General features: G+C 49.0%; 2 protein-coding genes across 2 annotated transcripts; one reads left to right on the forward strand and one right to left on the reverse strand.

Moving 5' to 3' along the window:
• Positions 1 to 11646: 11646 nt before the first annotated feature.
• On the forward strand, positions 11647 to 12437 carry LOC141041607 (secreted RxLR effector protein 161-like). Its single transcript, XM_073508352.1, has one exon. It carries the CDS (start codon positions 11647 to 11649, stop codon positions 12403 to 12405), a length of 759 nt encoding a protein of 252 aa, XP_073364453.1. The 3' UTR covers positions 12406 to 12437.
• Positions 12438 to 16737: 4300 nt separating this feature from the next.
• Positions 16738 to 17475, reverse strand: LOC109774805 (uncharacterized). Its single transcript, XM_020333583.1, has one exon. The coding sequence runs from the start codon at positions 17473 to 17475 to the stop codon at positions 16738 to 16740; it is 738 nt and encodes a 245-aa protein (XP_020189172.1).
• Between the last annotated feature and the right edge of the window lie 6561 nt (positions 17476 to 24036).

A 24036-nucleotide genomic window follows, 5' to 3' on the forward strand; every position in this document is an offset into this window, starting at 1 on the left:
TGAAACACCAGTTTGGCCATGGCTCAGAATGCACCAAGGTAAAGCGTGCTATTCTGTCAAGATTTTGGTACAGTTAAATTTATGTATGGGACCTTTTAGCAGAAAGATTTTGGTAGTCAAACAATCAAGATTGTAGAGATAGACAAAGTTGGTTGTCTTACCAGGTCTGTTTTCTCTTTTTGCAGCAATAATATTATCAGGGATGTTGTAGCGCAAGGAAGTGATCAACGTGATTATCATGCTGTACATGATGAAAACCCATCACTCATGGGCCCTCTTAGGAACATATCAGAAAACATAAAGGGGGTTGAGAATGAACACTCATATGAAGAGGACGACCCGTTGCCAGGCGTAGAAGGGCTAAGAATCACTGGTGAAGCTTTTCCTGGAAGAGAACTTCAAGTGACTGGGTTTTCCATCAACGGGACCACAAGCTGTAATTTTCAGGTGCGCTTCATAATTGGGGCTCAACACATTCTGATATTCTATCAAATTCCTGTCTCTGAGTTCTGTACAATTATCATGTTTGCAAAATGAAAATAAATTGTGTGCACAGTGGGTATGCCATTTGGAAGATGGATCGGTGAAGTTCATAAAAGTAGAAGGTATATATTTCCACTAGCTGCTAGGAGGCTTTTGTTCAATATCGGCGTGCTGAAATAAAATTCAAATGAATGTTGCCCTTCCCTGATGTAGGTGCAGAGCAGCCCTCATATTTAGTTACCGCTGATGATGTGGACACTTTACTAACCATTGAGGTCCAGCCACTAGATGACCGGAATAGAAAGGTGAATCCTCTCGTCTGATCATTCTCAATTGGAATTTTCTGTTTTAGCTTGGTCTTTTTTCGTTAGGACTATCTCTGTATCTATCAAGAAATTACTACAGCACCCATACATAGTTGTTTGTTTAGGCTGTGTGCATCCTAACTATGCAGAGGCCGGGTGTTGCTCATCATGATTTGTATCCACTTGATGCTACATTTTGAGTTAATTAAAGCATCCTTTATCGAAAAAAAAACATAGTTGCTTGTTTCAATACTATAAAAGGTTCTTTTTTGCGGGGTATAAAAGGGTTGACCACTATAACTTTCAGTAGGATGCTCATTATATTTAACTCTATCTGAAGATTTTCTTTCGCTCTGCAGGGGACATCGTTAAGGTTTATGCTAATGGGCAAAGAAAAATTCCTTGCCGTGAGTTTGCCGAGATAATATCTGTATCTTGGTAGATGGCGTAAACTTTCGTATTCCAGTTGCATGTTTTGAAGAACCATGCATGCATATTGCTGAGTACAGAATCATTATCTGTGCAGATCCTATAGCGGAGGAGCTTATCAAGAAAACCCTTTTAGTTGGGCATGCGTCTTATGAAGTCCTTCTGACTGCGGTCTGTCCAAGGCTCAAAGAATTTTGCTGCACTTTTTTTATGTCATATAATCTTGAAACATTGGCTTTGCAGGATCCGGGTTTAGAAACGTGGGAACCTGCTGTATTGGCAATAACGAGGGAAGGTTACAGCATTAAGTGCAACGGACAGCGTGGTGTTGTTGCTACAGAGACATTCCAGCAATACCCGGATGTATGTTTACTATACATGGCTATCTCTTGCTTCTGATTATACCCTGTCCAGTCACAATAAAGCGTGACTTCTGTGATACGATCTTTTATAAAACAACATTATTTTTGTAAATAACTAAGCACTCCATTTAAAATTAATTGAAGTTCTAACCTTGTTTTAAGTCAAACATTTTACCAAGTCTACAGAAAAATATGTGATATCTATAACATCATATAGTATGGATTATTTTCATGATGAATCTAATGAAATTAATTTGATGTTTTAGATGTTGATATATTTTTAGCCTTGCAAAGCTAGAAGTTCAGTTAATTTGCAACAGAAGGAGTATAGATTGGCGCCGTGGAATTTATGTTAACATTTATTCAGACAAAGTACTTCCATGATGGTACAGTTTAGTTTTGCAATTTTAATTGAATGAGTGATTGGTCAAATTTGCAGAAAGTCAAGTAAAACGTAGCACTTCTTTTCTGATGGGGATAGTAATTGTTAATTTTCTTTATGCATTTTTGTTCTTGTGGGTTCTTGAGTGTTGAACTGAGCAATGCATTGGCTTGTTCAGCACGTAGTAATGTGCAGGTGACACTAATCTTGCATTCCTGACCAAAAAAAAAAGACAACTAATCTTGTATTACGTTTACAGATTAACATACCTGCTGATACGGGACGTCCTACTGAATTTTCAATTCAGGCTGCCTATGGTCCTGAGTATATTCTCCAACCTGCTGAAAATGCCCCGTGAGTTTGCAACTATTTATTTCGCTATACCTGCAGCTTGTCTGTCAAAGGCTCGAAGATAACAGTTTCCAATCTAATATCATTGTTATTTGTGTCGCTGCGGTACTCATATTTTAGAATGATGACCTTGCACATACAAATTGTATTGAGGCATATGATGAAGTGTTGGTTATTTGAACTTGGCAGATCACGAGATACTATTGTTCTAATATTGAGGCTGTTCACGATGCAGATACGAGTTGATTGTCTAACGTTTTGTCTCTTGAACTGACTTTGATTTGTGCCTCGTATGCACTTGAAGTTAGCAATGTCGTGTGTGTTTTGGTAGTATCTCATGATATGCAATAGGAGTAACAAGTTGGCAGTTTCTTTTTTTGCTCAGGTATATGATGAAATGAAAACGTGTGTATTTTTTTTGCAGGCTGTTGAGAAGAGTAGAAGAAGAAGAAGGGGCATTTTCTTCAATTAGAGTAGAGTGGAGTGGCGACGCAGATCTACGCTGCGGGTGGGTCGCGGGGAGCGGCAGCGATGGGATCCTGCCATTATCGGCGACGGAGTGGATGCGGGGCTCTCCGACGGAGATTGGGCTGCGGGAATTGGGTGAAAGAGAGGCAAAGAGGTGTGGTTAGATTTTACTCCGTGGTCGCGATGAGGAGTAAATATAAGGGTTCGGCGTCGTTCAGACTAAATTTGTACCACTGTAAGTATTTTTGGGCTTTGGCTAGGCCGGTTAGAGAAGAAAACCAGAATCTTTTTCTCCTCTATAACCGATTTAAAAAAAAATTGGGCTTCAGCTAGGCTGGTTAGATCTTTTTCTCCTCTAACCGGTTTTTGGATATCCCTGAAAACTAATGCAGTAGGAGAGATTGGGAGGGTTGTGGTTAGCAAAAGGAAACATCGTCGTGTCAAAAGTAACATGGCGAGAGAGTATAATGCGGTTGGTTGGGAGGTGAAGACAACGGTAGCCACGGTGATCATCCGAGTACCCAAGGAAAACACAAGGCAGCGAGCGCGGTGCTAGTTTGTTTGCGACTGTAGCGGAAAGGTTAGGAAAGCATAAACATCCAAAAATGCGAAGATCTGCATAGGAGGGAGCGGAAAGAAAGAGGGAATCATAGGGAGAGAATTTGGGGCAGGTCTTGGTGGGTCGTATGTTGAGTAGAAAGGTTGCGTGGCGGAGGGATTCGACCCAATATTGGGGTGGCATAGATGCTTGGATTAAAAGTGTGCGAAGAATATCATTGATACTGCGAAGAGAGCGCTCTGCCTTGCCGTTTTGAGGAGAGGTATATGGACAAGAAAAGCGAAGAAGAATGTCGTGACGAAGAAAAAAAATCGCGGTTGCTGGCATTGTCAAACTCACGTCCATTGTCACATTGAAGAAAGCGAATGGGAAGAGAGAAGTGAGCATACACATATTTTTGGAAGTTCACAAACACAGTATGCACATCAGACTTGCAGCGAAGGGGAAAGGTCCACATGAAATGCGAGTAGTCATCCACTATTTCAAGATAAAACTTAAACCCGGAAACGCTAGGGATAGGAGATTGCCAGAGATCACAGTGTAACAACTCAAAGGGAAATGAACTAGTAGTAGTAGATGTGCCAAAGGGCAGCCTAACATATTTGCCCATCTGACAAGACTGACACAAAGCGGAATCATGAGGCTCCCGAACATGAGGTAGCTGAAACTCGCGAAGCAGAGTGGTCGTGGTGGCACTGTTGGGATGTGCGAAACGACGATGCCAAAGGGAGATGGAGGCGATCATGGCATGAACTTGCGGTGTTGGAGAGGCGGCATGGACAGTGTACATGTCGCCAGAGCTATTGAACCGAGCGATCACCTCCTTGCTGCGAAGGTCCTTCACAGACACACGCAAGGGATCAAATTCAACAAAGACCAGGTTATCAATAGTAAACCGATGAACAGATATGAGGTTTCTGATAAGAGCAGGAGCGACAAGCACTTCTAGTAATGATAGGTTAGGAGAGAGCGAAGTAGAACCAGTGCATGAAATAGGAATAGATGAGCCGTTGCCTACAGTAATTGAGGGAAATATAGAAGGATGAAGAGAAGACAGGGAAGAGCTAGATGCGGACATGTGCGAGGAAGCACCAGAGTCGAATATCCATTCTGTACCTGCATCCTGGGTGGTAAGCGAGTTCATGCCCGCGATGAAGGCAGCCTGATCCCAGTTCGGCGCGGGTGGTGTCGAGGTCGACACAGCAGTGGAAGCCGGTGGTGGGGCCTGATCCCATGGTGAAGTAGAGGAAGAAGCCGGTGGTGGCGCCTGATCCCATGGTGAAGTGGAGTGAGAAGCGTAGGGGTACGTCGATGGAGCCAAGGGAGGCGCCGCCGCCTGGTATAGAGGAACGTACGCCGTGTAGGCATGCTGCGGAGGCCGTGATCCGAGGAGGCCCGGAGAGCCAAGTTGAGGACGCATGCCGGGCGCCCAAGCCCCGCTGTATGCCGGAGGAGCGCCGTAGGGAGAGGGCGCAGACCACAGCATTGGCCAGGCCTGAACAAGGCCGGTCCAGGGATCGTGCGAAGGACGCCATGGTGTCGGGGGAGTGGTCGAGGGCGCCGCAGGAGCAGATGGTGGTGCAAGTGAGGAGGCCAAAGACGATCCCGAAGAGCGCTGCTGAGGAGGACGGTAAACAGGGTTCTTGCCTTTGTAGTTCGGACTCGGGCGCCAACCGGGAGGTGGCAGTGAGGAAGACGACCCGGAGGGCGCGGTTGGAGGTGAAAGTGCAAGTATCACTTAGATTATATTTTGGTGTGATGACAATGTGGTTAGTGGAACTAATGTTGGTTGCTAAAGTTTATCTCAGGACTTTGGTTCCAAGGTGTCCATTGATGGAGGTGTGCGACCCCCCAGTCCAAAAAGATCAAAGGCGTGGTTACCGACGACTCGAAGGTTTTTCGTTTTGGTTCGATTTGAGTCGTAGGCAAAACCGCACTATCAAGAGGGGTCTTCGTGGATTTAGTGTCGTGTGGGAATGCCTCCAAGACAGATAATCCAGCCCTCCTACACCTCAGATATTCCACTTATTGTGTGCTTTGCCGTGGTGTCCTGTGATGTTTCATCAGAAATCTTCTGGACACCCCGTGTGCACGGGGTCTCTGACCCCCGTGCGCACGGGGTAGTCAGAATATTTCGGGACACCCCGTGCGCACGGGGTACCTCGAAACTCACTGGACACCCCATGCGCACGGGGCTGACTTGGCCCGTGCGCACGGGGTCCAACGGGCAGAAATCCCCTCCCGGCCAAGAACACTATATAAGCCCCCTTCTTCCTCCTCCATCCCCCAACCCTAATGTCTTGTTGAGCTCCTCCATTGCTACACCCCATTTTGCTCACTACTCTCAATCCCTCCACCCAATCTTGTTGAAACTTTGGGGATTGGGAGAGCAAGACCCGATCTACACTTTGACCAAACCAAATCGCATTCCCCGCAACATTCATCCACCATGACTTGTTACTCTTGGAGCTTCGGCTCCTAGGCGGTTAGAGGTTCCTCCGGAAGCTTCCTTGCTTGTGGTGTGCTCTGGAGAAGCTTGTAAAGGTGTGGTGGTCGCCTTCAAGACCAACCCCGAGTGATTCGAGGCTCATCCGTTGGGGGTGACTCGAAGGAGATTACGGTGAGCCTTCGGTGGCGTTCCGCAAGCTTTGGCTCCGGCACCGCTCCAAACGGAGAGTAGCTCTTCCCCAAGGAAGAGTGAACTTCGGGATAAAATCCGCGTCCTCGTCTCACTTGTGGTTAATCCTTTCCCGCACTTTACTTAGCCTTGTATGCTTGTTGGCTTGCTAATTAGTTTGTTGCCTAGCATATTTAGCTTAGAGCTTGCTTGTCATATAGGTTGTGTTCACCTAGTTGCATATCTAGTGAACCCTTTTTATCCGCTAAGCCTTAAAATTGACAAGAAAGAGTAAAATTTGTAGTCTCCTATTCACCCCCCTCTAGTCGACCGTATCGATCCTTTCAATTGGTATCAGAGCCTCGTGCTCTAATATAAGGTTTTACAACCTTAGAGGATATGGTCGATCTAGGGAATGAGGGAGGTGACGCACCACTTGCGGAGGATGGTCAAAACCTACCCCCCGCCGCGGCCGACGCACTTGTTGCTCCGGCCGTTGCTCCCGTCGCCCCCATTAACCCAGGGGCCCCGTTGACCGCGGCCGATATTCTTTCAATGTTTGCGGACCTCAAAACTGCTATGTTGAAAGAAGTTCGCTCCTCGGTCAAGGAGGAAATTGATGCTCGCTTAAAGCCCTCGACATCCGCCTCAAACTCATTTGATCCAAATGCGGTTCATGATGCGGATGATTCGTGAGAACCTCTTGCATCCCCGGCTCGCACTCAAGTTCCCAAGTACAATGCCGTGGAACCCTTTTACTCACCACAACCCTTGCAGCACCCTCGCATTAATCCTGTGGGGCCTCCGCCCCCTTTGAAAGCTAACGCGTTTGCTAAGTGGAAGCTAGATATGGAGTCTCATATTCGCAGTGCATCTACACAACTATGGTGGATTGTGGTCAACGGTTTCAACCCCAAGGATCCCATGAATCTCACTCCAAGAGAAGCGGTTGATGATCAACTCAATGCTACCGCCCACAACATGTTGCGCACCGCGGTGACCGATGACTATAGTGACTCCATTGCTCTACTCAAGACCGCCAAGGAAATTTGGGATTGCCTTGAGGAGGCCCTCGAAGGTGATGAAGCAATTCGAAGATCTCGGTTGGCTTTGCTCAAGCAAGAAGTCAACCTATTTGTGAGAAATGAGGGTGAGTCCGCGGAAGAGGTATATCGAAGGTTGAAGTCTCTTGTGCTCAATTTGAGAACCTTTGGGTGCACTTGGGCAAATGATGATTTCATTAAGGACAAGTTCATTGATGCTATGGTTCTCACGGAACATACCATGGTGATGATGATACATCAACGCCCGGACTATCAAAAGTTGACCGCGGCACAAGTTGTATCCACTTTCTCAACTCATGTTCTTTTGGAGACCAAGTCCAAGAAGACCTTTGCCATAGCTCAAGCCACCAAGAACTCAACTCTTGCATTGAAGGCCAAGAAAGTAGTTGCCCAACCCTCAAGGGATGAAGAAGTTGTTGAAGAGACTTGTGAGGAAGATGTTGCCACCTCATGCCCGGAAAATGACTTTGCGGAAGACTTGGCTCTCTTGGTCAAGAAATATTCCGGGACCATGGCAAACAAAGGGAAGAATCTGCAAGGAAGATTGTTTGGACGAAGAAAATGCTACAATTGTGATAGCCCAAGACATTTTGTGCACGATTGTCCTTATGAGAGACGTGAAGACAAGTCCGAGAAGCTTGTGCTCAAGAAGAAGAAGTTCACCAAGTTTTCCAAGAGGAAAGATGACAAGGCTCTTGTACATGAGGAGTACATGTCCGGAGATGAAGATGACGGTGATGATGATCATGTGGGCACGGCCGCCATTGCCATGCATGCCACTACCTCCTCCTCCACCACCGGCCTCTTCGACTCTCCCAACGAGGACAAGCCGTTCACTCATCATTGCCTCATGGCCAAAGAGGTAAAAACAAAGTCCAAATCTCTAAAACCCTTCATCCACACTCCCAATGTTTCATGTGAGATAGTGGAGGATGAGTGTGATGATGGTGTGGATAATGATGAGGAATCCTTGATGGCTTTCATGAAAACTCTTCATGGTGAAGCTCGTGCTTGTTTTAGCGATCTCCTTAAATCACTCGCCGAACGCGATGATTTTATTGAGAACGTTGAAAACCTCCTCATAGAGGAAAAAGAGAGAGTCGAACTCCTTGAGCACGAGATACATGAAGAGAGTGTCATGAGATCATCACTTGAGGAAGCCTTGTCTTCTCATAAAATTGACTTCGTTAAAACCGATGATGCGTTGCAACTTGTTCTTGAGAACAAAGATGCCCTTAAAGTAAGGGTTGAAAAGCTTCTAGTTGATCACACGAGACTTGTTGAGGAACATGAGCTCCTTGTGACTAGTTCCAAGGTTGTCAAAGGTGACCTCATTGCCCTCACCGAGTCTTATGCTCAACTTAAAGCTACAACCATTAAGGCTCTTACTTCCGTCCCTCATATTGATTTAAATGATGAATCTTGTACGGCTAACTTTGCTCATGATTGCACCTCTCTCCAAGAGGAGAATAAGAAGTTAAAAGCCCAAATTGAGAAACGGCTTGTGTCGTGCATTCAAGGGGAGAAAAACCTCAATGACCTCTTGAGCAACCAAAAGGAGTGTGTTGCCAAGGAGGGAATTGGGTTTGACCCCTCTTCTAAGAAGAAGAAGACCAAGAAGAAGAGCCACAAGAAGAAGATCGGTCCTACTCCTCCTCCCCAACAAAAGATAGCATTTGTTCATGAAGGACACAAGGAGAAGGAGAAGGAAAAAGGGAATGTTGGGGATGGCAAGGTCACTAGGGACAAGGCCATTCCCAAAGAGTTTGCCCGCAAGAACAACCCATCTTATGTCCTCATGAGAGGAGATGATGGTTATACCTTTGCTAAATTTGTTGGCACTAACTATGATGATTATGCTTGGACTATTTGGGTTCCTAAGACCCTTGTTGCTAACTCTCTAGGACCCATTGCAAAATGGGGACCTAAAATCAAAGCTTGATTCTTGTAGGACTATACCTCCGGTGGAACACAATGGGTGATCGATAGTGGTTGCACCAATCATATGACCGGAGAGAGGGAGATGCTTGTGGAGTTCATTGATTCGCTCAAGGCCACTTCAAACATCTCTTTTGGTGACAATAGCAAGGGCAAGGTATTGGGTTTGGGCAAGGTGGTAATCTCTAGTGATGCATCACTTAAGAATGTCATGCTTGTTCAATCCCTTCACTACAATTTACTTTCTACGATTCAATTGGCACGTGCCGGTTATGATTCTCATTTCGGTTTATTTCATGTGACCGTCTTTAAGAGAAGCAATCTCAAAGTGGTCTTTGTTGGGCATGTTGAAGACAACCTTTATGTGGTTGATTTCTCAAATGAGAAAACTTATCTTGCAACATGTCTAATGGCTAAGGTCGACGTGGGGTGGCTTTGGCACCATCGGCTAGCACACGTTGGCATGAGAAATTTACAAGCTCTCTTAAAGAGGGAGCACATCCTTGGACTAACCAATGTGTCTTTTGCCAAAGATCGTCCTTGTAGTGCTTGCATTGCCGGAAAACTTCATGAAAAAGCTCATAAGGTGACGACTATCATTACCACTTTGAGGCCTCTCGAGCTCATTCACTTGGATCTCTTTGGGCCTCCATCTTATGATAGTTTGGGAGGGAGGACGTATTGCCTTGTCATTGTCGATGACTATACAAGATATACATGGGTGTTCTTTCTCAAGACTAAAGATGAAACTCAAGACACCTTCATCAGCTTTGCCAAAGAAGCTCAACGTCAACATAATTGTGAGATCAAGGCAATTCGAAGTGACAACGGCACCGAGTTCAAAAATTACACTATGAACGAGTTCTTGAGCGATGAGGGGATCAAGCATCAATATGCCGCGCCATACACTCCCGAACAAAATGCTGTTGCGGAAAGGAAGAACCGGACTCTCATTGAGATGGCAAGGACCATGCTTGACGAGTACAAGTCTCCATACAAGCTTTGGGCCGAAGCCATCAACACCGCGTGCCATGCTACAAACCGGCTTTATCTTCGTAAGCTCAAGAACAAGATTCCCTACGAACTCCTAATCGGGAGAAAGCCTAACGTCAAATACTTTCGAGAATTCGGTTGTAAGTGTTTCATTAAGAAATCCCGTTTAGCTAAGTTTGCGCCTAAAACTTATGAGGGCATATTTGTTGGATATGCATCAAACTCTCATGCTTACCGTGTTCTCAACAAATCCACCGGATGTATTGAGGAAACGGTAAATGTGGAGTTTGATGAAGATAACGGTTCCCGTGCGGAGCAAATTGTTCCTAGTGTTGTAGGTGATGAGGCTCCTTCACAAGCTATAAGGACTATAGGGATAGGCCACATTCGTCCACAAGAAACACCCCAAGTCCAAGTAGAAGAAGAAGGAGTAAGAGCCCCTCTTGTGGATTCTCCACAAGGGAAGTCATCACCGCCACCACAAGGTCAAGATGCTATGGGAAATCATGAACCTATCCAAGAACAAGATCAAGTCCCTCATGTTCCCGAGCAAGATCAAGGGCAAGCTCAACCAAATGGCGAAGAACCAATCCGTGAGGCCCAAGGTCAGGCTCTTGATCAAGATCAAGATCAATCCCAACCTCAAGTGTCTTCCACATCATCACATCCAAGTGATCAAGAACTAGAGGTTGTGAAGAGAAGGGTGACTCCAAGGCTAAAGCATTCCCAAGGCCAAGCTTCTTCCACAAGTTCAAAACCAAGTGAAGAAGAGCTTACCCTCAAAGTGCAAAAAGCGGCCGCCAAGTTAAAGCATCTTCAACATCTCACCGACAACATTTATGGAAGCATCAACAAAGGGGTAACTACTCGTAGACATTTGGCAAACTTTTGTGAACATCACTCGTTTGTCTCTTGTGTTGAGCCCCTTAAGGTTGAAGATGCACTTGACGACCCAGATTGGGTAAATGCCATGCATGAAGAACTCAACAACTTCACCCGCAACAAAGTATGGACTCTTGTGAAGAGACCCAAAGAACATCATAATGTCATTGGAACAAAGTGGATCTTTAAGAACAAACAAGATGAGCATGGACAAGTCACTAGAAACAAGGCAAGGTTAGTGGCACAAGGGTTAACCCAAGTTGAAGGTTTGGACTTCGGTGAAACCTTTGGCCCCATTGCCCGTCTTGAGTCCATTCGTATCTTGCTTGCATATGCTTCACATCATGATTTTAAATTGTATCAAATGGATGTGAAGAGTGCATTTCTTAATGGTCCTCTTAAGGAGTTGGTGTATGTCAAACAACCTCCCGGTTTCGAAGATCCCGATCACCCCTCTCACGTTTATGAACTCCATAAGGCGCTCTATGGACTTAAACAAGCACCTCGTGCTTGGTATGATCACCTTACGGCGTTCTTAAGCGAGAAGGGGTTCCAGATCGGGTTAATAGATTCCACTCTCTTCACGAAGAGGGTAAAAGGAGAATTGTTTGTGTGCCAAATATATGTTGATGATATTGTTTTTGGTTCCACTAACCATGCTATTAATGTTGAGTTTGAGAATCTTATGACCAAGGAATTTGCTATGAGCATGATGGGAGAGTTGAAGTCCTCGGATTTCAAGTGAAGCAATTGAGAGGAGGAACCTTCATCAACCAAGCACTTTATATTCAAGACATGCTCAAGAGGTTCAAAATGCAAGATGTCAAGCCCATGAAGACGCCCATGCCCACAAATGGCCAACTTAATCTTGATCCCAATGGTAAAGATGTGGATCAAAAGGTATATCGCTCTATGATCGGTTCTTTGCTTTACCTTTGTGCATCTAGGCCGGATATTATGTTGAGTGTGTGTATGTGTGCAAGATTTCAATCCGCTCCCAAGGAGAGCCATTTTTCGGCAGTGAAAAGAATCCTTCGATATTTGGTTCATACCCCAAACTTGGGCCTTTGGTATCCCAAAGGAGCAACTTTCAAGTTATTGGGATATTCGGATTCGGATTGGGCCGGAGACAAGGTAGACCGCAAGTCCACTTCCGGGTCATGTCAATTCCTAGGGAGGTCATTGGTAAGTTGGTCTTCAAAGAAGCAGAATTGTGTGTCCCTTTCAACCGCCGAGGCCGAGTACATTGCCGCAGGAAGTTGTTGTGCACAATTATTATGGATGAGGCAAACTTTGATGGATTATGGTGTCAAATGTGACAAAGTGCCTCTATTTTGTGACAATGAAAGTGCAATCAAGATCGCCGACAATCCAGTGCAACATAGCCGAACCAAACATATTGAGATTCGTCATCACTTCATTCGAGATCATGTGGCCAAGGGAGACATTGATTTATTCCATGTCAACACCGAGAAGCAACTTGCCGACATTTTCACCAAGCCACTTGATGAAGCAAGATTCCGCGAGTTAAGGCATGAGCTGAATATCGTGGATATAAGTAACTTGGATTGAGGTTCTTGCATACACACACATACTCTACTAGTATCTTGTTTTAGATGTAGGCACCTAATTAGGGGGAGCTAGCTCAACTAATGAGCTATCTTATCCTACTAGTGCATAAATTGAACAAAATCTTTCACATTAGCCATTTGAAGATGGCATTTGTGCTTCAAAGATGAGTATTGGTCTTGGGCCCAAGGTTCATATCTTTGCGGTGCCATACCAAACAACTCAAACATGGTGGCTTCGGCCACCGCCCTCCGTTGGAGGTTGGATTTTTTTGTCTTTTTTTGTGTGGTTCTTCTTGTCCTTGTGTTCGTGTTTCGGTGTGTGTGTGTTTCTCGATTCTCTTCCAGTGCAAGTGCTACACATACTCCTTTCTAGTAGTGTTGGATTTCTTCTACGACGTGTTCAGAAGTGAGGCGGAAATGCTCTTTGGGGTCTTGGTAAGAATTTGCATTCAGCCATAACCCAACAAGCTTCTTCCTGTCAAAATCCTCTGGATACCCCGTGCCCACGACCCTTGTACCGTGCGCACGGGCCTCCGTGCGCACGGGGGCTTTAGCCCGTGCGCACGGGGTCTGCGGTTTCTGGCCCTGAAGAGGTGGGACGTGGGAGGGTTTGGGTTCTTTCCCACCCAGTCGCCCCCTCCACGACCCAGATCGCCTCCAGGCCACCGCCGTCGCCTCCTTGTCGCCGGTGCTCCTCCGTGCGCCGTGGGACTTCGCTGCTCCGTGGAGATCTCCCAGGATGGGGTCCTCCTCTGGTATCCCCCTCCCCTTATCCTTCTTTTTCCTCCTTGGATCCTTATTAGTCTAGGGTTTCCTCCTCTACTAGTCTAGGCCAGTCGTTCCCTTGTGATAGACTAGAATCGGATGGGCATTACTGTGGCGGCTCTCCCTACCGCACTCACTCCCGGATCTCGATCTGGAAGTGGTTGCCGCTGGGAGAACCCCGTGTCCACGGGCCTTGTACCGTGCGCACGGGACCCCCGTGTCCACGGTGGTCAGACCCCCGTGTGCACGGGGTACACAGTGGTGCTAGTCCTGTTTCTTCTCTGTCTTCCATTCCTCGCCAGCTTCTCGAGCACTTGTACTTATTTGTGTCTCTCGTGTTTGTTGTGCTTTGTTGATGTTGTGTTTCAGACTCTGCTGACAAGAGGTCCGAGCTCCGTCCCAAGCGCACCAAGGCAGGTTCCAGGGAATTCACTTTGGCTCTTCGTCAGCCGTCCGAAAGAATTGGTCAGGGCTCTGAGCTGGGCCGTGTTCGCCGTGCCGCCTCCAAGCAGCTAGTGATTGAAGCCTCCGAGGATTCAGAAGAGGAGTATGAGTCGCAGGAAGATGCTCACTATGAGAACCCCGTAGATGCAGAGATAGAAGATGAGGATGATTCTGCTGATGATGTTGATGAGGAGGAAGGAGAGGAACATGTGCTCCCAGGAGGTCGGAATGTCAAGAATCTACCTCTCTCTAAGTGGACCAAGCCAGAGCTTTGGGCTCGCAGGCAGGATTTCCCCTATGTGCCAAACACTGATGCAGGGGTTGACCCAAGATTCAAGAGTGATTTTCAACACCGTGTGTTCTCTGAGCTGATCATGACCAAGAAAAACAAGTTTGCCCCCCACAAGCAAATCAATGTGGAGGCTCTTCGGGACAATGATGATATCTATCCCGGTGTGTATAATGCTCTTGGGAGGCTTGGCTTGATCCCGTTCGTCGCCTTCCACCATCCGTACAGTGAAGATCTTGTGATGCGGTTCTTTGCCACCGTATACTTCCACAGTGATGAGGCTCGCACTATGACTTGGATGTCTGGCACATATGAGTGTGAGGCCTCCATGGCCAAGTTCTCTGACATCATTCCGTATCGGTTCTTTGCTGAGGAGCATCCTGAGTATGGCCGTGCTCGGGAGACAGGTAGAGACAAGGATGAGATTGCTTTTGCTTACAAGCTAGACAAGGCCTTCACCACCGGTTCTATCAAACATTTTAAGCCAACCTATGATACTATGCATCACATTCTTAGGTACACGCTTAATCCTAAGACCGGGGACTCTCACAATCTGAGGAGCTCCATGTTGGACATCTTTGCCTGCCTTCATGACAAGAAGAAAGTGGATGTTCTGGACTTCATGTACATTGAGATCAGGCAGTGTGTTCAGGAGAACAAGTCATGCATCTATACTCCGTTCATCCAAGCTTTGATTGAGTCTGTCTGTCCCGCCAGGTACATTGCCAAGTACCGCACCTCCTTTCCGAAGCGTGATGCCAACTGGCTTCCGGCTGCTCCTCCACCATATGTGCCTCCCAAGAAGGGGTGCAACCCCAGGCCTGAGGATCGTGCTACCTACACTGAGGGATGTTCATCCTATGTGCGGATTCTGCGTAGCAAAGGGAAGCAGGTTGCTACTGATGCCAGTTTCACCAGAGAGGAGAAGAAGTCTCTTCTGAAGACCGTGAGCAACATGTTCAAAATGTGTCAGTCCATTCAGCGCCGTCAGGTCAAGGAGATCAACAAGGGCAAGCTGGTGAAGCGTCAGAAGAAGGCTGAGCGTGCTGCAGCTGGTGAGGATGTTGGTCCAGGGTCCGAGGACAACGACAGTGTGGCCACAACTCATTCTTTTCCCTTGGAGGGATGGCACTTTGATGATGATGATGATGCTTCGAGCGCACCTCCTCTTGTCTAGAGTCTCGTTAGCATCGCCTTTTCCCTTTTTGTTGTCTTGATGACAAAGGGGGAGAAGTGTTCTATTAGGGGCGTTTGCAGTTGGTTTCAGTTGGGTGAGATCTCAAGGCCTCGTTTGTTTTGGTTGTGTTTATTTGGCTTGAGATACTCTTATTTACTTGCTTTCGCGGTGTGGTCGTGAGCTACCTAGTCTATGTGAGAGACTGTCTACTTTATGGAATTTATCTATTATTATGTTGATCGCATGCCTTGACAATGTGGATCTAGGGGGAGCCTCATATGTGTGTGCTTGATGCATAATCAAGCATTTTTTTCCTTGCACATATATAGGGGGAGCTCCTTTGATCAACTATTGTCGCATGGCTGTTTACTTAAGTTGTATCCTGTATGCCATGTCCTAACCATATTGTCATCAATGCACCAAAAAGGGGGAGATTGAAAGTGCAAGTATCACTTAGATTATATTTTGGTGTGATGACAATGTGGTTAGTGGAACTAATGTTGGTTGCTAAAGTTTATCTCAGGACTTTGGTTCCAAGGTGTACATTGATGGAGGTGTGCGACCCCCCAGTCCAAAAAGATCAAAGGCGTGGTTACCGGCGACTCGAAGGTTTTTCGTTTTGGTTCGATTTGAGTCGTAGGCAAAACCGCACTATCAAGAGGGGTCTTCGTGGATTTAGTGTCGTGTGGGAATGCCTCCAAGACAGATACACCAGCCCTCCTACACCTCCTCAGATATTCCACTTATTGTGTGCTTTGCCGTGGTGTCCTGTGATGTTTCATCAGAAATCTTCTGGACACCCCGTGTGCACGGGGTCTCTGACCCCCGTGCACACGGGGTAGTCAGAATATTTCATGACACCCCGTGCGCACGGGGTACCTCGAAACTCACTAGACACCCCGTGCGCATGGGGCTGACTTGGCCCGTGCGCACGGGGTCCAACGGGCAGAAATCCCCTCCCGGCCAAGAACACTATATAAGCCCCCTTCTTCCTCCTCCATCCCCCAACCCTAATGTCTTGTTGAGCTCCTCCATTGCTACACCCCATTTTGCTCACTACTCTCAATCCCTCCACCCAATCTTGTTGAAACTTTGGGGATTGGGAGAGCAAGACCCAATCTACACTTTGACCAAACCAAATCGCATTGCCCGCAACATTCATCCACCATGACTTGTTACTCTTGGAGCTTGGGCTCCTAGGCTGTTAGAGGTTCCTCCGGAAGCTTCCTTGCTTGTGGTGTGCTCCGGAGAAGCTTGTAAAGGTGTGGTGGTCGCCTTCAAGACCAACCCCGAGTGATTCGAGGCTCATCCGTTGGGGGTGACTCGAAGGAGATTACGGTGAGCCTTCGGTGGCGTTCCGCAAGCTTTGGCTCCGGCACCGCTCCAAACGGAGAGTAGCTCTTCCCCAAGGAAGAGTGAACTTCGGGATAAAATCCGCGTCCTCGTCTCACTTGTGGTTAATCCTTTCCCGCACTTTACTTAGCCTTGTATGCTTGTTGGCTTGCTAATTAGTTTGTTGGCTAGCATATTTAGCTTAGAGCTTGCTTGTCATATAGGTTGTGTTCACCTAGTTGCATATCTAGTGAACCCTTTATATCCGCTAAGCCTTAAAATTGACAAGAAAGAGTAAAATTTGTAGTCTCCTATTCACCCCCCCTCTAGTCGACCGCATCGATCCTTTCAGGAGGTGTTGCAGCAGCTGCGGTAGCAGGACGCGTGGTCGCGTGGTAGAGGCGCGGCGCAGCAGCCTTGCGCGCCTGGTTCTGCTCCTCCATCTGAAGCATGGAGCGGGCCTCAGCAAGTGTTGGCAGAGGACGGAGGAGAGGGATCAGGGTCGCCTGCTGAGCGAAGCGGTCGTCAAGACCGCCCATTAGTGCGTGAAGAAGCGACCGATCGGCAACCACCTCTCCAAGCTCGCGGAGCTCGTCGCCAATCGCCTTGATCCGTTGACAGAAGACGCCCACGGGGCGATCGCCCTGCGTGATCGTGCGAAGCTCGGTGTTGAGGGCCGAGACGCGAGCATCCCGGTTGTCCTGGAAGAGCCGGCGGAGCTCGGCCCAAATATCACGCGCGGAGGCACCATCCGTCACCACAAGGTTGAAGAGCTCCGTCGAGATGCGAGTATACAGCCACTGGATGATGGCGAGGTCGTGTTTGATCCTGCGAGGATCATGGGGAGCGGGTGGGTGATCGCCGGAGATGTGGTGGAGAAGAGAGCAGCGACCGAGATGCATCTCAAAGAGATGGCGCCAGTGGTAGTAATTATGGCTGTTGAGATCAAGAACTATGGGGATGAAGGGAGTAATATCGGTGATGGTGTCGCTAAAGGTAAGGGATGGAGGTGGGATGGTGGCTGGCGGAGCAGTTGGGCCGCCCTGGATGGGAGCGGTGGCCATGGGTAAGGTGTGGCCGCCGGGAATGGAAGCAGTAGCGAGAGGAGTGGTTTGGCCGTCGGAGAGTTGGGGAGGGGGCTGGCCGCCGGGGAGAGGGAGGGTTGGTTGCCCGCTGGTGTTCGTCATGGCGAGCGAGGAGAGGAAGGATTGATATCTGATACTGTTGAGGATATAAACCTTAGAGTCACCCGCCAGAAGGGGCCGGGTTACTCATAAGGGTCATCACTTGAAGCCTGGCGCTAAGCCTGAAGACGGTGGGCCAAAGATGGGCTTAAGACCCGGAGATGGCTTAAGGCCCGTAGTGATAAACCGCCATATGGCGAGACTTGTAGTGTAAGGCAAGAATAGTTGAGAGTCCGAGCCGGACACTTTTATGAGCCGGCCGGGACTCTGAGAGCCGCTGGGCGTCAACCTCTCTGTATAAAGGGACGACCCGGCAGTTGTTTAGGGACAAGAAAGATCTCATCGAGAGCCAGGCATAGCAGTTAAGCTCCCTGGTCATCGAAACCCTAATCAATACCACCTCAACTAGACGTAGGCTTTTACCTTCATCGTAAGGGGCCGAACCAGTATAAACCCTCGTGTTCCTTGTCCCGTTAACCCCTTCAAGCTTCCTAGCGGCGATGGATCCACGACTAAGTCCTAGCTTGAGGACATCTGCCGTGACGATTCCACGACAGTTGGTGCCCACCGTGGGGCCAGCGCACGGTGGATTTGAGTTCTTGAAGGGCAGCTTCGAAGGGCTCAAGGGATACGCTGTGGGCCGGATGACCAAGAGTCGTCGCGGCAAGCTCTTCATCAACGATGCAAGCTGGGGCCCCGACGCCGGCTCAATTGAGTACGGATACCGGGTCCCCTTCGGCGGAATTCATGTTTTCATTGGCAAGATTGGTGAGCCGGGCCCTGAGCCGGATCTCTGCGCCGAGCTCATCGAGACGGCTCAACGCGCACGACCCGCCCGGGCCCTGCCTGCTTTGAAGCATGCTTTCGTGGGATGTGTCCATGGAGGGCTCTCTGGTGGATCTGGATCTGGTGATGAGACAGCCGCCGGCTCTGACGGCGAGTCATCCACAGATGAGTCGAACTCGTTGTATCAGCTTCAAGATGGCAGGCTAATGGGTTGTTCCGATGGTGACAGTATTCCGGACCCGTTTGGGCCGCCGAGCCGGGTCGGAATCTTCATGGCCGGTGCGCAGCCTATTCAGAACCCTGCTGCTGGGGCAGGAAACCTGGTGCCCTCGCCGGCTCAGGTGCTGATGGATCTCACGGACAAGATGACGGCCCTGTTGACCGCCGCGGTTGACCCGGCGGATCAAGCTCAGCATGACGCGGAGGTGGCGCAGTTAAAGTTAGATCTAGTGAAAGCCAAAGAGGATCTGGCAGCGGAAGGGATCAGGATGGCTGCGGAGAGGGCGGCTCTCGTCGCCCAAACCCAGTTGATTCAGGCGCAGTCCTTCCGGCTCACGATGGATCAAAACGCGTCCAATGAGGTCATGAGAAGGAGGCATCAAAAAGCCCAATCTCGACTCCCTCCGGTTTACGATCCTCGAAACCTTTTCAACACGCCAGGTGCAGGGTCTAGTAACCCGCCAGGGATCATAGTGCCCGGGTCAGGGACCCCTGTTCAGCCACAAGTGATGGGGCCTCCCCGGGTGAACCCTGCCCCGCCTCAGTATGTCCCAATACCACCGGGTCATTATGCTAACCCGCTGGAGAACATGGTTGCCGCAGCAGCACGGCTGGCGGCCCTCCCAATTGACGGCGACTCTCCGACGGCTATTGAAACCCGCCGGGTCAGGGAACTCCTTCAAACAGCGCTGGCGCAGCAAGAGGCGTACTCTTACAGCCGGGACAGGATCCACTCGACCCCTCGCCCAGGCCGGAGCCCGAGTTATAGCAGACACATGGTCTCAGCGACCGGCTCAAGTAATGTCCGACGCCATGACCCGCCCCTGGCCATGGCCTAGTTCACAAAGGAGCCTTTCACGCAGCAGACCAAGACAGAGCGCGGCAGGAGGCGGAGCAGGTGCCTCAGTTGACGGCTTACCAGACTCCCCCGGCTTATCCGACGACTTCCGTCGACGTGGGTATCCCTACCAGGACTGGAGGTGTCCCTTGTTTAGTGCCAGCTCTCCGCAATGAACGTCTGCCCAAGGACTTCAAAGGCCCTAGGAAGGTGCCTAATTACACGGCTGACTTACAACCCGCAGCCTGGATCGAGAATTACGAGATGGCCATGGAACTGTTGGAAGTCAATGAAGCGGCAATGGCCAAGTACTTCACCATGATGTTAGATGGGACTGCCCGCACTTGGTTGAAAGGGCTACCACCGAATTCCATCGGGTCTTGGGCTGAGCTGAAAGCCCGGTTCATCCAAAATTTCAAGGATACCTGTAGGCAGTCTATGTCAATTGTGGATTTGACTAACTGTAAACAACAGGAGGGTGAGTCTACGACACACTGGGTTCGCCGGGTCAAGGAGATCATACATTCATCGGATAAGATGGATGCCGGCTCTGCAGTCTTGATGTTGGAGCAAAATTGTCGTTTTCTGCCCCTGAAAATGAAACTTGGGCAGCTTAAACGTGACTGCAATGATATGGGTACGCTGATGGCGGCTCTCGTCAAGTACGCCGATTCTGATAGTACCAAGGACCCCGCTTCAAATGATGAAAGGACAGGGAAGGGAAAGAAGAACGGCAATGGCAAGGGTCCTCAGCATAACCCGGGGAACCAAGGAGGCGGCAAGCGTAAGGCCGACGGCGGCCTAGAGTTCGTGGCCAACACCAGCTCACAGGGCAGTAGCCAGAGACGCAAGGGGAGGCCCCCTCCCCGAGCCGGCGGGTCAGGCCCGACGCTGGAACAGCTGTTGAATGAGCCCTGTCTGAGGCATGGCTCTAGAGAGAAGCCAGCTACCCATCTGTGGAAGGATTGTGCAATCATGAAGGCCTTTAAGAATTCCAACGCTTTTAACGGCAACAGTGGCCCGAGCGGCGGTTCAGGCGCCGGCGGCTTTCATGGCCCGGGCGGCGGCTCAAATTCCAATCCTCAGAGCGGTCAAGGGGGCTTTAATCAACAGTCTGGCCAGGGTCATCAACAGCAGCAGGGGGGCTATCAGACCAATCCAAAGCAGCTTAGCTGTGGACAGTATCATGTATTTACCACCAGTCTGTGTAAGCGAGATCAGAAGCTTCATAAGAGGGCTGTAAATGCTGTTGAGCCGGCGGTTCCACGATATTTACGGTGGTCTGAGCAGCCTATAGTATGGAGTAGGGAGGATCACCCTCCCCGGGTGGACAATCCGGGTCACTTGGCCTTGGTAGTGGCTCCTCAGGTGGGAGGATATAAGTTCACTAAGGTGCTCATGGATGGAGGCAGCAGCATCAACATCCTCTATTATGAGACTTTCCGTCGTATGGGATTGATTGATAAGAACCTCAGCCAGTCAAACACTATTTTCCATGGTGTGGTACCTGGTAAGTCGGCTTATCCAGTCGGCAAGATCGAGTTGGAAGTGGCCTTTGGAGACGAGCACAACTACAGGGTGGAAAAATTGACCTTTGAGGTGGTCAAGATAAGAAGCCGTATCATGCCATATTTGGGCGGCCGGCTTACGCCAAGTTCATGGCACGACCATGTTACGTATATCTGCAGCTCAAGATGCTGGGTCTCAATGGGACCATTACGGTTCATGGCAGTCGGAAGGTGGCCTTGGAGTGTGAGGAAGGCGATGCAGCTTATGCAGAATCTGTTTGTGCAACAGAGGAGTTAAAATTCTACAAGGACAACGTTGACCCAATAGATATGACCTCTCTGAAAAAGCCAACTACAGAGCATGAGCTGGCAATGAAATTTAAGTCGGCTGAGGAGACTAAACTTGTTGATTTCGTTCCAGGTGATTCATCCCAGCAGTTTAGCATCAGTGCCAATCTGGATCCAAAATAGGAAAGCGCGCTCATCGAGTTCATCCGTGAGAATAGGGACATTTTTGCATGGAAACCTTCTGACATGCCAGGTGTACCTAGAGGACTCGCTGAGCACACTCTCAATGTTGATCCGAAGTTTAAGCCGGTCAGGAAATTCCTTCGGCGGTTTAATGAAGAAAGACGGAAAGCTATTGGTAAAGAGGTGGCCCGGCTCTTGGCGGCCGGATTTATTGTTGAAGTTTTTCACCCAGAGTGGTTAGCTAACCCGGTGCTCGTACTCAAGAAGAACGGCACTTGGCGGATGTGTGTGGACTACACGGACTTAAACAAGGCGTGTCCGGCTGATCCTTTTGCCCTTCCCCGTATTGATCAAATTATTGATGCTACGGCAGGTTGTGAGCGCTTAAGTTTCTTGGATGCTTATTCCGGATATCATCAGATTAAAATGGCAGTTAAGGACCAGGAGAAGACGGCGTTCATCACTCCCTTTGGAGCCTTCTGCTATGTGTCCATGCCCTTTGGACTCAAGAGTGCACAGGCGACTTATCAGCGTTGCGTGCAGAACTGTCTTCATAACCAGATTGGGCGCAATGTTCATGCTTATGTGGATGATATTGTGGTTAAATCCAGGAAGGAGGAAACCCTGATAGATGATCTGAGGGAAACCTTTGATAATCTCCGGGTCTACAAGATGATGCTTAACCCGGCCAAGTGTGTTTTTGGTGTTCCTGCAGGCAAACTCTTGGGTTTCTTGGTTTCTGACAGAGGCATTGAAGCTAACCCGGAGAAGATCAAGGCCATCACCTCCCTGGCTAAGCCGGCGTGTATAAACGACGTCCAGCGCCTGGCGGGTCGCATTGCTGCTTTAAGCCGTTTGGGGGAGAAGGCTATGCCATTATATCAGTTGATGAAGAAAACTGATGACTTTGTCTGGAATGATGCAGCTAATACTGCTTTTGAGGATTTGAAGAAACAGCTGGCCGAGCCCCCAGTCCTTGCTGCTCCGGTTGACAAGGAGCCTTTATTGCTATATGTGGCTGCTAATACACGAGCCGTCAGTGTGGTCGTGGTGGTGGAGCGCAAGGAAGAGGGTAAGGAGCATCCGGTTCAGCGGCCGGTTTATTATGTCAGCGAAGTACTCATTGAGTCCAAGCAGCGGTATCCGCATTGGCAGAAACTTGTTTATGGTGTGTTCATGGCACGCCGGAAGCTTAAGCATTGTTTCCAGGGTCACCCCGTCACTGTGGTCAGTTCTGCCCCCCTTGGGGATATCATTCAGAACAGGGAGGCCACAGGGAGAGTGGCTAAGTGGGCTATAGAGCTCGGACCTCATGGTCTGAAGTATGTGCCACGCACTTCTGTTAAATCTCAGGCTTTGGTGGATTTCATCAATGATTGGACAGAGCTACAAGTGCCCGAACAAAAGCCAGATAACACATATTGGACTATTCACTGATGGGTCCAGGCAGTTGGAGGGCTCGGGGGCTGGAGTCGTACTGGCTTCCCCTAAGGGTGATAAGTTCCATTATGTGCTACAATTGATGTTTCCTTGTACCAACAACGCAGCTGAGTACGAGGCCTTGCTCCACGGTCTTCGGATGGCTAAGGAGATGAGCTTGAGCCGGGTAAGGTGCTTCGGCGACTCAGACTTGGTGGCTCAACAAGTATCAGGAAAGTGGGACTCCAAGGACCCTCTCATGGCGGCTTATCGCCGCGAAGTTGATGCCATTGTTGGGCACTTTCAGGGTTACCAAGTAGAGCACATCGATCGCAGGAAGAACGAGGCGGCTGATGCTTTAAGCCGGCTGGGCTCTCAGCGAAAACCGGTGCCGCCTAATATTTTCCTGGACGTCCTGCATAACCCTTCTGTTAAGTTGCCTACAGAGGAAGACTTGGCTGTCCCTGACCCGGAGGCACGACTAGTGGCGGCTCTCCACATCATACCGGACTGGACAATGCCCTATCTGGCTTACATGACCCGGGGAGATTTGCCTGAGGATGAAACTTTGGCCAGACAAATAACCCGGCGGTCTAAGTCAATGATTGTTATCAATGGTGAGTTGCATCGCCGCAGTGTTACGGGAGCGTTCCAGCATTGTGTCTCCCCTGAGGAAGGTCAAGAGATCTTGCGTGAGATTCATGAAGGGGATTGTGGCCATCACGCCGGTTCAAAGTCTCTTGTGGCCAAGGCTTTTCGTCATGGTTTTTATTGGCTGACGGCTCATGCTGATGCGGAGGACTTGGTCAGTAAATGTGATGGTTGCCAAAGGTTCTCGCGACGGGCTCATGTGCCAGCTCAGGAGCTGAGGATGATCCCAATTACTTGGTCCTCTGCGGTCTGGGGGCTTGATATGGTTGGGCCTTTTAAAAGGTCCAAGGATAAGAAGACCCACCTCTTGGTGGCAGTTGACAAATTTACCAAGTGGGTTGAAGCGGAGCCAGTTAGCAAGTGTGATGCGGCCACAGCAGTTCAGTTCATGAAAAGGGTGATATTTCGCTTCAGCTTTCCACACAGCATTATAACTGACAATGGTACCAATCTGTCTAAGGGCGCCATAGAGGAGTTTTGTCAACGAGAGCATATTAGACTTGATGTTTCATCAGTGGCTCACCCTCAGTCCAATGGTCAAGCTGAGAG

This window comes from Aegilops tauschii, chromosome 1 (genome assembly GCF_002575655.3).
Source record: "Aegilops tauschii subsp. strangulata cultivar AL8/78 chromosome 1, Aet v6.0, whole genome shotgun sequence".
Taxonomy (NCBI): domain Eukaryota; kingdom Viridiplantae; phylum Streptophyta; class Magnoliopsida; order Poales; family Poaceae; genus Aegilops; species Aegilops tauschii.

What these genes read in the sequence shown, in the direction of transcription:
- LOC141041607 (XM_073508352.1), top strand. Translation starts at nt 11,647, where the DNA reads ATGCAAGATGTCAAGCCCATGAAGACGCCCATGCCCACAAATGGCCAA.
- LOC109774805 (XM_020333583.1), bottom strand. Translation starts at nt 17,475, where the DNA reads ATGGCCACCGCTCCCATCCAGGGCGGCCCAACTGCTCCGCCAGCCACC.